A 17,571-nucleotide genomic window follows, 5' to 3' on the forward strand; every position below is an offset into this window, starting at 1 on the left:
ACAAAGTGTTCATACCAGCAAAAGCAGAAACTACTGAAATGTCTCTCAACAAAGAAAAGGATAACTAAACTGGGATGTATTTATATCACAGAGTGATATATATATATATATATATATATATATATATATACTGATATATATACTGAAAATGTTGTACATGTTGTACATGGGTGAACTTCAAAAGCATAATACTGATCAATAAGAAGCAGGTTGCTGAAGACCTGAATCAATCCATGTTAGGTTCAAAACTAACAATGCAACCAATATATTGTTTAGGGATACATGCACATGTAATAGAACTTTTATTTTTTAGTGTTTTTTTTAATGTTTATTCATTTTTGAGAGACAGAGTGCGAGTGGGGGAGGGGCAGAGAGAGAGGGAGACAGAATCTGAAGCAGGCTCCAGGCTCTGAGCTGTCAGCACAGCCCCGACACGGGGCTAGAACTCATGACAAGAGATCATGACCTGAGCCGAAGTCGGATGCTTAACCGACTGAGCCACCCAAGCACCCCTAGAACTTTTTTTAAGTAAGGAAATTGTTTACACAATGTTCATGATCATGTTTATACATATGGGAGTGAGAGAGGGGAAAACACAAAGGCAGGATGTATGTGACTATGGCAAGTTTCAAGGACACTGGTGATGTTCTAATTCTTAAGCTGGGTGATAAGGGACACATTACTCATTTTATTACTTTTTGTAATCACATCTATGGATTATATACACTCTTGTTTGATGCATCTCTGTCTCTCTGTCTCTGTCTCTCTCTCAACACACACACACATACACACACTCACACACACACGCACGCACATACAACCATGACATACTACAATGGACCTAGGATATTCAAAGCCTGCATCAGAAATTACAGGGTTGAAGTCAAGCCACACAGTAACAAGGCAATGAGTCCAGGGGAACATAAAAATAATTCAAAGCTGCTATTTTCACTTAAGGCAAGATGAAAGAGAACAAGCTGGGAGTGCCACTGAGGTACTTTAGATGAGAGTAATTTAGACATTGGGAAGAAATTTCCTTGCTGAAATGACAAAACATCACCATAAATTGCCAAGTAAATGTGTAATGATATTCAAAACAGGGCCAAGCAGTTATTTTTCTTGGGTTGGTCTGAGGCAGAGCTAGTCAAGCGATTTTAATCCAAGGGCCAACTCTGTGCCACTACCTGGAGCTGCCAGGAATACTGACGTGAGAAGAATTCCAACTGACCTGATCTGTCACGCTGGATCCAGGAACTGTGCCTGCACCCGTGTGGTCCCAGATGTTGGGGGGTGCCCAGAGGTGAAGGAATGAAACCACACAATCTTGAGTCTTACATTTTGCTTCTAGTATTCTCTGGGCATTAACGGTCAAGAATATGTGCATCAGAGAAACAAAAAGTAAAATGCATAATATTTAAATGTGTATTATATATTATATTAAATCTATACTTTGTATAAATATTAAACCTTATAATCGGGCACCTGGGTGGCTCAGTCCATTAAGCATCCAACTTTGGCTCAGGTCATGATCTCACAATTGTGAGTTCATGCCCGGCATCAGGCTCTGTGCTGACAGCTCAGAGCCTGGAGCCTGCTTCAGATACTGTGTCTCCCTCTCTCTCTGCCCCTCCCCTACTCACGCTCTCTCTCTGTCTCTCAAAAAATGAATAAACATTAAAAAAAATTTTAAACCTTATAATAATATAAGATGGGTTATAATTGGTTCAGTCATTTGGATAACTATTTAGCAAGGGTATCCAACATTTTTTTATAATTTTAAGTTTTTTATTTTAATTCCAGTCTAGTTAACATACAGTGTTCTATTAGTTTCAGGTGTGAAGGGTATCCAACATTTAAATGCAAATCCCCATTGAGCCAGTAATCTCACTGATAGGGTTGTATACTTGCATGTGTGTAAGTACATATTCAAAAGTATGCCTTGAAACATTATCTGTGAAAACAAAAATAAAAACCAGCCTGAGTGTCTATCCCTCAGAAGCTGACATAAGACATGGTACACCACTGGGATAGGCTAACCCTGAAATCATTTACAAGAGTGCACGCCATCTATATGCCCTTGCTGCAGGAAGATCCCCATGCTGCTATCAAATGAACAAAGAAAAGTTCAGAACAGGATGTGTGCTTGTCCCATTTGTGCCTACATGGGCAAAAACTAAATATACAGGCGTAAATTCTGATGGAGACTGCTAGTGGGCCACTAAAACCTGTTACTCCTTCTTCCTGGGCATGTGACTAGACCACACTCCCAACCTCCCTTGCAGAGAGGTGGCTTGCAGGACACAAACATGCTGGTGACTCAGCTCCAACCTTGAAGATAGAAGGAACCTGGCAGAACCACCTGTCAATCAGGAAAACTCCCATTTTCTTTGCAGTCTCTAGATTACAGTTAGGTCTCTGTTCTGCAGCCAATCTTTACCATAGTATTGGCATGTAAGTATGAATACAGCTATGATTTGTCTATATTTTCTGGAAGGAATCTCAAGACATTTTAATTTTCTTTTAAACATTTATTTTTGAAAAACAGACACAGAGCACTACTTGGGGAGGGGCAGAGAGAGAGGGAGATACAGAATCTGAAGCAGGTTCCAAGCTCTGAGCTGTCAGCACAGATCTCAATGCAGGGCTCGAATTTGTGAACTGTGAGATCATGACCTGAGCCGAAGTCGGACACTTAACTGACTGAGCCACCCAGGTGCCCCTCAAGACATTTTTAATACTGGTGACCTTCACAGAGCAGCATAAAGTAAGGGCAGGGCTGGGAAGAGGACATTATTTTGTGTGTGTGCCTTTCTGTACTGCTTGAGTTTTCTAATTTTATGCCTGCATTACTTTTATCTTTAACAGGAATTATCTGGACAAAGAAATGATGGACTTTTGCTGTTTTCTTCTTTATATCTCTTTAAATTGAAAAAATACACTTAAACAACATTAGCCATCAAAGAAATGCAAATTAAAACCAGAATGAGACATCGCCAACCAGCTATTAGAATAGCTATAATAAAAAATAGTGTCTTCACCAAATGCTGGAGAGCATATGAAGAAAATGAATTTACTTCTCTATTGCTGGTGGGCAAGGTACAGTCACTGGGAAATAGTTCAGCAGTTTCTTAAAAACAAAACAAAACAAAACAGAACAGAACAAAACCAGAGGCTCCTGGGTGGCTCAGTTGGTTAAGTATCTGACTTTGGCTCAGATCATGATCTTTTTTTTTTTTTATTTTTTTTTATTTTTTTTTTATTTTATTTTTTTTATTTTTTAATATATGAAATTTACTGTCAAATTGGTTTCCATACAACACCCAGTGCTCATCCCAAAAGGTGCCCTCCTCAATACCCATCACCCACCCTGCCCTCCCTCCCACCCTGCCCTCCCTCCCACCCCCCATCAACCCTCAGTTTGTTCTCAGTTTTTAACAGTCTCTAATGCTTTGGCTCTCTCCCACTCTAACCTCTTTTTTTTTTTTTTTTTTTTTTTCCTTCCCCTCCCCCATGGGTTTCTGTTATGTTTCTCAGGATCCACATAAGAGTGAAACCATATGGTATCTGTCTTTCTCTGTATGGCTTATTTCACTTAGCATCACACTCTCCAGTTCCATCCATGTTGCTACAAAAGGCCATATTTCATTTTTTCTCATTGCCACGTAGTATTCCATTGTGTATATAAACCACAATTTCTTTATCCATTCATCAGTTGATGGACATTTAGGCTCTTTCCATAATTTGGCTATTGTTGAGAGTGCCGCTATAAACATTGGGGTACAGGTGCCCCTATGCATCAGTACTCCTGTATCCCTTGGATAAATTCCTAGCAGTGCTATTGCTGGGTCATAGGGTAGGTCTATTTTTAATTTTCTGAGGAACCTCCACACTGCTTTCCAGAGCGGCTGCACCAATTTGCATTCCCACCAACAGTGCAAGAGGGTTCCTGTTTCTCCACATCCTCTCCAGCATCTATAGTCTCCTGATTTCTTCATTTTGGCCACTCTGACTGGCGTGAGGTGGTATCTGAGTGTGGTTTTGATTTGTATTTCCCTGATAAGGAGCGACATTGAACATCTTTTCATGTGCCTGTTGGCCATCCGGATGTCTTCTTTAGAGAAGTGTCTATTCATGTTTTCTGCCCATTTCTTCACTGGGTTATTTGTTTTTCTGGTGTGGAGTTTGATGAGCTCTTTATAGATTTTGGATACTAGCCCTTTGTCTGATGTGTCATTTGCAAATATCTTTTCCCATTCCGTTGGTTGCCTTTTAGTTTTGTTGGGCTCAGATCATGATCTTGCTATTCATGAGTTCAAGCCCCATGTCAGGCTTTGTGTTGACAGCTCAGACCCTGCAGCCTGCTTCAGATTCTGTGTCTCCCTCTCTCTCTCTCTGCCCCTCCCCTGCACTCTCTCTGTCTCTCTCAAAAATAAATAAAAACATTTTTAAAACACTAAAAAAACTAATCATGCAACTACCATACCACCCAGCAACTGTACCCTGGAGCATTTATCGCAGAAAAATAGAAACTTCTATTCACACAAAAACTTATATACAAATATTTATAGCAACTTTACTCGTATTGCCAAAAACCGGAAACAACCTAACTTAGATGCCCCTTCAGTAGATGAACAGTTAGACAAACTGGTACATTCATACCATGGAATACTTCTCAGCCATAAAAAGGAACAAACTATTGATACCAGAACCCAGATGGATTTCTAGAGAACTGTGCTGAGTGGAGGGGGGAAAAGCAAAGCCAATCCAAAAAGGTTTCATAGCACATGATTCCATTTATATGAGATTTTTGAAATAACAAAATTATAGAAACAAGGGCAGATTAGTGATTGCCAGGGGTTAAGGATGAAGTGGGGCATTTGTGTGGAGTGGGTGGGTGCTGCGTGGCGCTTAGCTGGGTCCAAGGTCAACTGGGAAGTGATAGGGACTGGCCATGTTTGGGGCCAGGTGGGCAGCTTTTGGTCTGGCACAGCAGTCACACATGCTCCTTTAGGGAGCCCCGCCTGTGACTGGGCAGTGCTTCCAGGAACCCTGAATGGCTGGAGCCCTGGGAGGCAGTAAATATGTTGCCTTTGATGTAAGCATATTTGGTTGTTTGTAATTATTGGGATTTTCTTGTAGCCTCCAGTAACTGGAGGTAGATGAAGACTACAGCTCTCCTCCCCCACAACCCAGCCAGCAGATGATGAGTTACAAAATGCAAGCAAGCCTCCAACCAAATTCCACCACACAGAAACATTTACTAGGAAGCCAGCATCAAAACAGTCATGAACCTGTTCTTATAGATCAGTGGATCCCAGCTCTCTGTTCCTTAGGCATTCTGTGAATGCCTTGCATGAAGTTCTTCCCAGGGGAACATGACAATGTGCTGGGACAGAATACAGTCAGCCTTCTAGTGGAGTCAGGAATCCTCCACTAAGTGGTAGGACAAGGGACCAAATCAGTTCAAGGCCTAGGGCCTACTCTGCCTCACTCACGGATACAACATCTCTGTTCCTACAAAAGTGGAAGTGCCTGTACAATATTTCTAGCCAATTCACCTATCTTCAACTGTATTTCTTCAGGAAGCTCTTTGTAACATCTGTTAGGCTAAGGGGAAAACCATCTAATGAAAGTCCTGTTAACTTAAGCATAGATGTAGATGAACTTTGATTTAGCATCTTTAAAAATTAACTAAAGACTGGATTTAGCTACAGTCCTGGCCAGAAACAGCACTGTCAAATTGGATAACTTTAAGAGAGTTTAATTAAAGAATGTTTTACAAAGTATAGGTATGGCATAAAGAAACCACAATACTCTGGGGCTAATAACAGCAGAGCCTCTTTCCCCTGTGTGCCCCAAAGAGTTAGGGAATGAAGAGTCACCAGAATGGGAGAAGACAGCTGTGTGGAACAGATCACCTGACAGAGCTACACCTGCAGCAGAGGGATATAGCTAGCCCTCTAGACCCACAGGGAGACAGCTGGAAAAGAACTCCACCTGACTCTCCTCTCCCTGTCTTATCTGTTGCCAGTGTCTCCCACTGGCCAAACCCACCTGAAACCAGAGGCCAACCGAGCCCGTTGGTGCTGGTCAGCCTCCTGGGGCACAGAACAGGGTGAGAAAAGGCAGAGGGTAGGTCTGGAGGGGCAGAAAGTAACCCAACACACACCACCTTTAGTTTTAACTGATAACCAACCACTGCAGAAATATGGACTAAAACTCACCTAACTTAAACAAAAATTTACCATATGACCCAGCAATTCCACTCCTAGGTAATCTACCCAAGAAAAAGGGAAACCTGTATTCACACAAAAACTTGCATATGAATACTCACAGCAGCATTATTATACAGACTGTCCCTGACTGTTCAACTTAGGATTTAACAACTTTATAATGGTGCAAGAGCAATACATACTTTGAATTTTGAATTTTGATCCTTTCCCAGGTGAGTGATATGTCATCCAATCCTCTCCCATGATGCTGGGCAGAGGCAGCTCCCAGTCAGCCAGAGATCATGAGGGTGAATGACCCCTACACTAACAACCACTCTGTATCCACACAACCATTCTGTTTTTCACTTTCAGTCCAGCACTCCATAAATTACATAAGATGGTCAATACTTTATCATAAAATACACTTTGCTTTAGATGATTTTGCCCAACCACAGGCTAACGTAAATGTTCTGAGCTCATTTAAGGTAGCCTAGGCTAAGCTATGATGTTTAGTAGGTTAGGGTTATTAAATGCATTTACTACTTATTGTATTTTCAATTTACAATGGGTTTGTAGGGATTTAATCCCATTGTAAGTTAAGAAAGATCAATATAACCAAACAATGGGAATCCAAGCATTCATCAACTGGTAAGTGAGTAAACAAATGGTGGTATATCCATACAATAGAATATTATCCTGCAGTAAAAATGAAAACACCACCAACACATAACAACACTGATAAATCTCAAAAACATAACAGCTAAGTGAAAGAAGCCAGTCATATTGTGTGGTAGCATTTATACAAAATGTTCAAAAAGCTCAGTAGCAGCCCACAGCTGGGATGGAAATAGGGGATTAAGTGTAACAAGGCAGGAGGGATCTTATTAGAATCTTACTAGGGTGATGGAAATGTTCTACAACTGGATGGTGATGATGGTGAACAACTTGGTTAATTCACTAAAAATCATTCAATTGTACACTTAAAACAGGTGGGTTTTATGGTGTGTGAATTAAATCTTAAGCTGTTTAAAATAAAAAACTGACCCACATGCCTATCATATTATCAATTCTAAAGTATTTTATTTTTTAAATGTTTATTTATTAGTTTTGAGAGAGAGAGAGAATGAGAGGGGTAGGGGAGGAAAGGGCAGTGAGAGAGAGAGAGAGTGAGAGAATCCCAAGGCTCCACACTATCAGTGCAGAGCCCAACACAGGGCTCAAACTCATGAACTGTGACATCATGACTTGAGCCAAAACCAAGAGAGTCAGATGTTTAACTAACTGGGCCACCCAGGCACCCCTATGCTAAAGTACTTTAAAGTAAATTTACATTCACTTTAACCTATGATCTCAAGCCATAAAGTATCATCACAAGTCCTACCCCTGGCCTGTAATCTGTACAATGAGGAGTCACTTTACAAAAAGATAATCAAGATCCAGACATATAAAAAAAGATAATGAAGGGTGATCCTCTACATCTAGTGTTCACTTTAAATAGTCAATTTCTTTATACATTTACACATGACGTACAAAAAAAGTATATTTACTGATGGTTTGTCTGGAACACAGCTATTATTTAAAAGGAAAAGACACAGAAAATCTCTCAAAGACATTGATGTCAATTTTGGCTGACTCTAGATAAAGCTCCATTCTGGCCAGACTGAGCAAAGGAGGGGAAAGTGGAAATGAGGTTCTCTAAAACAAAACATCTTCAGCTGTGCATGTCTCATGCTTTCCTCAAAAAATAAGAAACAACCACCACAGAAAAAACAAGTTAAGAAGGTGACCCCTAAGGTAAACTATGGGCTCTGGGTGGTAATGAAGTCATCAGGGTGGGTTCGTCCATTGTAACAATGTCCCACTCTGGTGGAGTGTATGTCAACAGTGTGGTGGCTGCACATGTTTGGGGTTAGGAGATATATAGGAACTCTCTGTGCCTTCCACTCAATTTTGTGGTCAGCCTTAAACTGTCCTTAAAAAGTAAGTCTTTAAAATTTTTAAAATAAATGGAAAATAAAAAGATTGAAAAATAAAAACCAAGGACTGTCCCATTTCAAGACTGACTCTGCTAGAAAACAATAGATGTTGACAAGGAAGTAGAGACAGGGGAAGCCTCTTACCCTGTTGGTGAGAATACAAACTGGTGCAGCCACTCTGGAAAACAGTATGCAAGTTCCTCAAAAAAGTTAAAAATAGAACTACCTTATGATCCAGCAATTGCACTACTACTATTTACCCAAAGGATACAAAATGCATATTCAAAGGGATACATGCACCCCAATGTTTATAGCAGCACTATCAACAATAGCCAAACTATAGAAAGATCCCAAATCTCCATTGTCTGATGAATGGATAAAGAAGATGTATATATATATATATATATATATATATATATATATATATGTATACGTATACATATATATATATATATATGATGTATATATATATGTATACGTATACGTATATATATATATGTATATATATATATACATATATATATATGTATATATATATATACAATGAACTCTTACCATTTGCAACAACGTAGATGGAACTAGAATGTATTATGCTAAGTGAAATAGGTCAGTCAGAGAAAGACAAATATCATATGACTTCACTCATATATGGAATTTAGGAAACAAAACAGGTGATTATATGGGAAGAGGGGAAGGAAAGAGAGAGGAAAGTAAACCATAAGAGACTCTTAAATATAGAGAACAAACTGAGGATGATGGAGGGAGGTGGGTGGGGGATGGGCCAAATGGGTGATGGGAATTAAGGAGGGCACTTGCTGCAATGAGCACTGGGTGTTATATGTAAGTGATGAACCACTGGGTTCTACTCCTGAAACCAATATTACACTGTATGTTAACTGACTGGAATTTGAATAAAAAATAGGGAGAAAAAAGAGAGAGAGAGAGAGAGGAGGGAGATTTCAAAGTGCTCAGGAAGAAAGAAAGAAAGAAAGAAAGAAAGAAAGAAAGAAAGGCCGGCTTTGTCAGTGATATCCCAGAGTTTTCTCTCTTCCTGTGGAAAACAACCCCCTCCCTCCCCACCTCCAACCCTCATTTTGAGCCTTGGAATCCATCAGAATGGTGGCCAAAGAATTAAGCACCTTTGTCTCACAATTCATTTCATCAGCCTCCTGAAGAGAAGATTGTCCATTAAATGGAAAACAATTTGCATTTTTTAGCACAAAGGATGCTTGCTTCCTGGTGGGCTTCCAGCCTCTCCAGAATTGTGCCATTTCTCTCAAGAGCCACAGACATTTTAAAGGTTCTATGTGAAGTGGTGTGGGCCAGGAGAGGGAGGGAGAGGGCAGAAAACACATATTTGTCTGGGACAGCATTGTTCCCTTTGTCCACTCGAGCAGGGCTCAATTTTATTTCCAGAATGTCCAGGCTGACAGGCTCCATATGTGGGTTTTGCCTCTTTCCCTTCAGGGAGGTAAGCCACAGAAGCCCTCCCTTTCCCAGAATGCACTGTGGCACCGTGCTAAAGAAGAAGGGCTGCTGCTGAGAAGAATGTGCCCCTTTCCTTCTTTATGTTAGGGCCTGCCTCAGGGAAGGTACTTGTTGCTGCTAATCTCTAACAGGTGGTGGGAACACAGAGAAAACAAGGCTTCCTCTGTATGGCAATGAATAAAAGAAATTCAGGTGCTTAAAGAGCAAAAATGGTGTGAAGACAGGGTGAAGCAGTGGCCTCAGAAGGGTGGAAGAGTAGACCCCTCTCCTGCTTCCTCCCCCTGCCCATCCTCACCACAATTGTTTTCCACCTTGTTCCAGTACTGCTCAAGATTCCTTTAGCAGGAGGCAAAGCTTCTCTTGCCACACTAAATATAAATACAGATTAGGTTAAAATGTAATATAGAATAGGCTTCCAGGAAAATGGAGAAGTACTTTTCCCCACTCCTACCATGATATGCAATTAAATTATGCAACCTGGACATAATACATAAAATAAACATAAAAAGATTCCAAAAGATAGGGAGATCAGCTAGGGGCCTCAAGACCCAAGAAATAAAATAGTGGTGATTTCCTGGGTTTTCTTTTTGCCTCACATATTCCAAACTTATTGGTGGAAAAATTGGCAATTCAGAAACACCACAGGTGCAGACCTAAAAAGTCCCAACAAAAGCCTGCTCTCTCTAACCAAAGGACCAGAAAAGACACAACTTAGTAAGGCAGAAAACTTTAAAAAGAACAGCTTTACTCAAGGCAAACAGCTCAAAAAAAAAAAAAAATCTGTTGTCCCACCCCCACCCCCAAAGGCTGAGTCAGGAACTGAGACTTCCACCCTGTGAGACTGCTGGAACAAGTGTCCCTACCCCCTACCAGGCTGGCATCAGAGAAGGCTGAGTAGAGAGACAGGACATTCATCCCAGCCACCCCTTCCCATGTCAGCAGACCTGAACTCTACTTCCACCTGGCAGTGCCAAGGCCCTCCATCCCTTCTCTCCTCTCCCTTCCTGGGATAGTAAGAGAGGAAGCCTAGCGGAGGGCCAGGGCTTTCATTACCACCCCAATGGTATTGAAGCCATCTCCTCCAATTACCATTGGCAGCCTCTTGGGGAGCAGGAAGGAGGCATTCTTGCCTCTCCCACGCAGAGTGCCTAGCGGGGAGCCAGTACCCCCACCCCCAACCAGCAGTAACAAGGAGGCAGCACCCTCTAATGGAGGCCAAGTGCAAAGCCTGTGGGGCTTCTACCTTACCTGGTAGGAACATGTTGGCACCTCTCCTCCCCCTGCTGAAGCAATGTTGGTATAGACCCCAAACAGATTTAAACAAGATTCAGAGTCTCATAACAAAATACCAAAAATGTCCACAATTCAAAAGTCAGTCATCATACCAAGAACCAGGAAGATCTCAACTTGATGAAATAAAAACAATCAACAGATACTCACATCATGATGACACAAACATTAGAATTCTGACTAGGATTTTAAAGCAGCTATCATAAGAATGCTTTAACAAGCAATTACAAATACTTTTAAAACAAATGAGAAAAGAGAAAGTTTTCATAAAGATATAGAGGATATAAAGAAAAGCCAAATGGAAATTTTAAGGCTGAAAAATAAAATAAATGAAATTAAGAACTTGATAGATGGGCTCAGTAGCTGAATGGAAGGAACCAAGGAAAGAATCATGAACTTAAAGATAAAATAATAGAAATTACCCACTCTAAGCAACAGAGAAAAAAGTACAGTGAAGAAAAATGAACAGCATCTCAGAAACCCATTGGACTATAAGAATCTAACATCCATGTGATTGAAGTCCCAGAAAAAGAGAAGAAACCTGGGCAGAAAAAAAATATTCAAAGAAATAGTGAGTGAATTCAAGAGTCTGAGAGAACCTCAAGCAAAATAAATGCAAAGAAATCCACTCCAAGAAACATCATAACTAAACTTCTGAAAACTAAAGACAAGGGAAAAAATCTTGAGAACAGTGAGTGAGCAAACCTTACTTATGGGGAAAAAACAATTCAAATTACATTCATTCACCAGAAACCAGATAGGCAAGAAGGAAGTGGCACAATATTTTTCGAGTGCTGAAAGCAAAGGACTATCAATCCTAAATCCTATACCCAGCAAAATTATCCTTCAGGAATGAAGGGGAAATCAAGACATTCTCTGATAAAGGAAAACAAAGAGACCTACCCTAAAAGAATAGCTAAACGTAGTTCTCTAAACAGAAAGGAAATGACTAAAGAAAGAATCTTGGAACACCAAGGGGAATGAAAGAACAATGGAAAGAGTAAAGCTATGGATAAGTACAAAAGAAAAAGTAATACATGGGAAAGGAGTAACAGTTTAAACATCTAATAATATAATGGCTAACATTAGAGAGCTTACTCTAGGCAAAGCATTTTGTTCACCTTATCCCATTAAACCTTTCCAAAAGCCCCAGTGGAATTACCACCACCTCCAGTTTATTAATGTGGAAATTCTGCAGTAAGCATATGGAGTAGCATTTGAACACACAAATGTCTTGGGCTCTTAACCCTTGTGGTCAGTCTGCAGCATCCTGGACTCTGAACTGCTTTCCTTGGAGAATTTTAGCAGGAAGACATGAACAGCCTCTCTGGAAGGCAAAAAGCCTGAATGAAGGAGAAGTAGGGATCCCAGAAAATTGTTTAACACAGACTTAGGAAAAGAACAAAAGGAAACAAAGAAAAAGACTCTACAAGAAAGAGAAAAGCAAGAATTAGTATGTAACAGAAACAATTTAGAACTTCAGAGGTATCTTTTGTGCTAGTAAAGACACAAAAGCCCAGAAAGGATGGGCAACTTGTCCAAAATCTCCAGACAGTTAGTGCCACATTGAAGACAGGAACCCACAGCTCCTGACCTCCAGGCCATTGTTTTTGGAAACAGTAAAGAAACAAATGGCTAAGGAGGACATGGTCTCCTCTAAGTCGAAAGAAAGGTATCTGAGTCTTAAGACATCAAGGAGACCATTAGGTCAGCATGAATTTCAGGAAAGAATCTGGAAAATCATGAAGAAAGCACCTGGATTTCAAAGCAATCCAGAAAACTGAGAGGTAAGGCCATGGATCTTTTGGATGAGGGATTAGGCCCTTTCCAGAAACCTGGTCGAAGGTAGGCAGTAGTTATATAACAGGTGATATAGTTCTAATGCAAATAGCTAGAAAAGCTTTCCTTCTGATTTTTGGGTAAGGAAGACACAAGGCTTTGGAAAGTGGTGGCTGATCGGTCTCCCCAAACTCCACACTCAAATATGACCACCCACCTACTGAGTGTTGGGCACTACCGATCATCAGAAAGTTGCTATGTACAAATTAGGATAAGAGCAAAGAACCCTTTAGCTCAAAAAAACAGAGTTGAAGCAGAATGTCAGTACCAAAGAGATGATCATTGGAGGATAGGGGACAGACCTGAAAGAGTGCTAGAAGCTTTTTCAACTGGCATGATTTAGGTTTGTTGACATTTTAAAAGTTTCTATCAAGTGCCTCCGATACAGGTTGTGCTGTCCATTTCACACAAGATGGTTAGGCGTCTATCAGGACACAGGCCTTTGGGGACCAGAAGACACATGCGTACTGCACTGTTGTTGAATGTGGTTTTTGTAACTGAGTGCTTTTGTTATATTTTTAAGATGTTATTGGTTTTTTTCATCCTCATAATTTCCAGGATTCTTTCTGTTTCTTCCGTTGTATTTTACATGGTTCTAGGGGTTGGTGTAATAGTCATGACGAAGAAATAAAATAATAGGAATTCCAGAAAACAATATTTCATTAATAAAAATGTGGAATTTGTAAGAATAATAATCATAACAACAATGACAACATATGCTGTAAGTACATTTTTTAAAAGTATAACTACCCCTATATCTGTCTATCTGCAGATAAACAAGAAGCCTGAAAGGAAATACTCAGAGACACTAATCATATTCCAGTGACTCTCAGCCCTAACAGATCCTCTCTTTGTATAATATTTTATAATGCCCATTAATCTTCTGGAAATGAAAGTTATAGATAATATGTCCTTCCTACACAAATAATTTTTTAAAAATCAATATATGCCCCAGCTACAACATAAGGATAAGTAATAGGAAAGTAGTTCATAGTTTTAATTGTATTTGGGTATATAAATTCTTATGGTACAATTACACTAGAAAACAACAATGCCCCCATGAATTCCTAAAACAACTCCTAAGGGGTGATACTGGTACCACTGAGTATCATAGTGTTTTTAAAAAAGGTATCCAGAGGGTGAGATTATGATTTTTAAATTTTCTTTTTTATCAAAAATATTTTCCTTCATAAATGAATGTCTATTGCTTTTGTAAGCAGAAAACTAGAGTTTGGGGTGAGGGGGTCACGTGATCATGATATGTTCAACTCAAGGGAAGGGGAAATTCTCCAGGAACACAACTTACCTCAAATGAATAAGCTTTCCCAATCCCATCTCCCGCTCCAGTGATCACTGCAAAAAGAAGAAATGGTCTTAAAGGGCAGAATTAATCTTTAAAATGCTCTCTCTCACTGGCTACTTTTTTTTGCAGGCTTACTGCCTAAGGCACAGTATTTCAAAGCAGCGCCCTTTCACTCTACAGCACTACTCCACTCAACTCTGGAGCTTCCAGCCCCGACTCCCCTCACTAAACGTTCAAAATGAAGCTTTTTTTTCTTGGAGGTGTTGGTGAGGCTGTGGAAGACACCCTCCAAAACGAAACAAAGAACCTCAGCCAGGGAACATTTCGCTCAGACCCCGAACAGTGTGCCCTATTATCTCTCTACCCACACACCCAACTATCACTGTAAGACATTTCAAGGTTCTTCCTAAAAGTGGAGTTCTTCCCTCTTCCCATCCCACCCCCCACAGGAGAACAGTACTCAAAGCCCATGGGAGATAAGAAACTGAACAAAGAGGAAAACACAGAAATGCAAAAAGAGGATGCGATGACATAAAGAGACCTGAAGACTGCATTCCCTGTATCTATTGATTAACATATAACAATCAGATGGACCTTCTAGTCCTTTTATGTCCAACATTACACACTTATTTCATGACTAAGCTCTAGGGCAAACCTCAGTCGAGTGCATGTCATGATTTCAAACTGTTCAGTATATGCATATCTGCAATTCACCTTTGCACAACAATCGAAGGGTATGCTTTCCAAAAGTATGAAGAGAAGATACATTTAGTTTATTGAAAAGTAAGGACCAGCCAAGCTGTACAAGCTTCCAGAAACACATTGGCAGTGCATGCTCCTTTTCATAACTGCTAATGGTTTAATCTGCTCACTTGGGTACTTTAAGGTGAATCCATGCATATTACCTGCTCCTCTTGGTACAGGTGCTATGCTCAGGGTGAACTTCTGCTTCCCCTTCCTCACCGTTTTGGGAATCTTCAAAATCACCCAATACAAGGTCTGTACTATAGTTAAGATAATAACATCAATAAATGGCTGGTCTCTAGTGAGGGCTTACTTTCTGCCATGCACTGTTGCAAGTGTTGCAAGTGTTTGCAAGTGTTTAGCTAAAACACTAAAACAGTAAAACACTAAAACACTTAAATCATCTCATTTAATATTCAAAACAAACTCATAATGCAGGGACCATTATTTTCCTCAGTTGATAGAGGAGAAAGCTGAAAGAAAGTAACTCAGTCAAGGTCACGTTGCTAAAAATGATGACAACAGGGTGTGAAACCTGCCTATCTGAATTTGGGGCCACAAGTCTATAAAGATACACCAGTGACATAATTTTCTAATCAGTCACAGAGTTCTGAAGAGTTGAAATTTTTGGTCTTTAGTCATTGGATTTTCTTCTCATTCCCCTTCTTGCTCTTGTTCTGTCTTCTCTCCCAGATATCTGCCTATGCCCAAGGACATTTTACTCTTGCTAGTGATAACTCTATTCAATATTGACTCAAAGGACAGATTAAGATTATGAGTTTTTTAAGTTTATTTATTTTGAGAGAGACAGAGAGAGTGCAAGTGGCAGAGAGGCAGAGAGAGAGAGAGGGTCAGTGAGCAGAGAGTCACTGACAGGGTCAGTGAGCAGAGCCCGATGTGGGGCTCGAACTCACGAAATCGTAAGACCGTGACCTGAGGGACGCATAACTGACTGAGCCATCCAGGCACCCCAAGATTATGGTTTTTTTCAATGTGAACCAACAACTACTCTGGTCTCTGACCCCATGTGAACTTTTTTTGGAGTGTGTATTCTCAGAAGGGCTTGGCCCTGCATTGACGGGCAGCCATTGTGCAGAGTTCTAAGCACCACCCTACCCCCATCCACCTGCCAAGCGCGTGGGCATTGGGAATCTGTGTGAAGTAGGACGTTTGGATCCAGAACACTCAAGTTCAAGCTATTTAGCAAGTTCTCTGGAGATAGCATACTGCCCCAAGAGCGAAGGAGTGTTCACCAACACACACACAAACACACATTTCAAATATAACATGCAACAGTTAAAAACCCATTTTTCATTCCAAACAATTTTCATATGGTAATGTTTTTATCTGTGTTGCTTAGGTTGTATGGTTGTCAGCTTTAGCAAATAAAGATACAGCATGCCCAACTAAATTTAAATTTCAGGTAAACAAAAAGTAATTTTTTAGTATACGTATGTCCCACATAATATTTGCGATGTCATATACTAAAAAATTATTCCTTGTTTATCTGAAATTCAAATTTAACTCAGTATCCTATATTTTATCTGGCAGCCCTATAAGGTTGTTTGTAATCTCTCCTATTTAGCCTAGCATGGTACTTTTAAAGCTGCTTAAATTCTTTTTTTTTTTTAAGTCACTAGATTTCTTGGATTTCTTCATGTAACCTTAGCACTTCATTCAAGGAGATGCTGAAACCATGCCTCCTGCTTTTCACCTTAAGCCCAGTCGTGGGGCTGAAAGTCTGCGTGGTAGTTCCAGAAGGCAAATCCCATTAGTAGGCAGTGATTAATCTATTTGGGACACAAACCAGATCCAGATTCCATATCTAACCATCTCAAAAATGTGTCCCTATAGGGATCTTTGTTACTTTGATTTTGTAATACCTTCACTTCATGAAAAGGTTCAGAGAAATGTTTTTAAATAAAGTGAATTAAAATTATTTGTATTTCCGATTTTGAAACACCCTTCCACAAAGTGGCAGTACCCAAGGCCTTCAAAAATCTGTAGAAAAGGATGCAGAAATTTCTGTCAAATTTGTTATTTATATCACCAGAAACTCCAAAAAAGGAGCCAACCAACTAGTAAGGTTGAGAGGGCAAGCACAGAGGCAAGAATTGAGTGGCATTCTTCCAACTAATTCTCCTCATGCCCCACATCTGGTTTTTTAAGGAATTCCAATTTCACTCCTGCTTTCCAGGCACCCAAATAAAAGTCACTCAAAGGCAGTATATCTTTGCTCTCAAAAGCAAAAGATGCAGTTTATGTTTTGAGACGTAGATAATAATAAGCAGGAACAACAAGAAACAAGAGATGGAAAGCTGTTTTTACCTGCCCATTGTCCCATTGACTTCAAGAAAGACCTTGGCAAAACTTTCCAGAAGTGCAGAAAAATACATTTGGAGAATCTCACACACTTCACCAGGTACACCAGGCACGCCAGCAGCCCTACAAAAATGAAGAACTGCTCCAGAGCTACCTCCATGACTGCACTGGACCAGCTTCAGACCTGGCCTGGCCCCTCCACAGCCCTCCGAGGGCGTGGCTGCTCCGGAGGCGTGTCAGTCACCCTTTGGAGTTACCAGCTGCATTCCACTGTGTGGAGACATTTAGATTAGAGTAACTTCTTTACACAATCCTCTGATTCACAGGCTTTGGAATAAAGTATTCTTTCTAATATTTTTGACAGCATTGTTGGGCTTTTGTGACCATGGGGGAGCTG

General features: G+C 40.2%; 1 protein-coding gene across 1 annotated transcript in view; it reads right to left on the minus strand.

Annotated features, from left to right (window-relative positions):
- HSD17B3 (hydroxysteroid 17-beta dehydrogenase 3) overlaps positions 1 to 17,349 on the minus strand; it is a 55,130-nt gene extending 37,781 nt beyond the window's left edge. Inside the window, exons 1-2 of the mRNA XM_019423438.2 lie at positions 17,181 to 17,349; positions 14,112 to 14,158 (exon numbers count right to left, since the gene is read on the minus strand). Coding sequence (XP_019278983.1) covers positions 14,112 to 14,158; positions 17,181 to 17,334 — 201 coding nt within the window. The 5' untranslated portion in view covers positions 17,335 to 17,349. The remainder of the gene's footprint in view (positions 1 to 14,111; positions 14,159 to 17,180) is intronic.
- Positions 17,350 to 17,571: the final 222 nt, after the last annotated feature.

This window comes from Panthera pardus, unplaced genomic scaffold (genome assembly GCF_024362965.1).
Source record: "Panthera pardus isolate Hobbes unplaced genomic scaffold, ASM2436296v1 HiC_scaffold_20, whole genome shotgun sequence".
Lineage (NCBI taxonomy): Eukaryota > Metazoa > Chordata > Mammalia > Carnivora > Felidae > Panthera > Panthera pardus.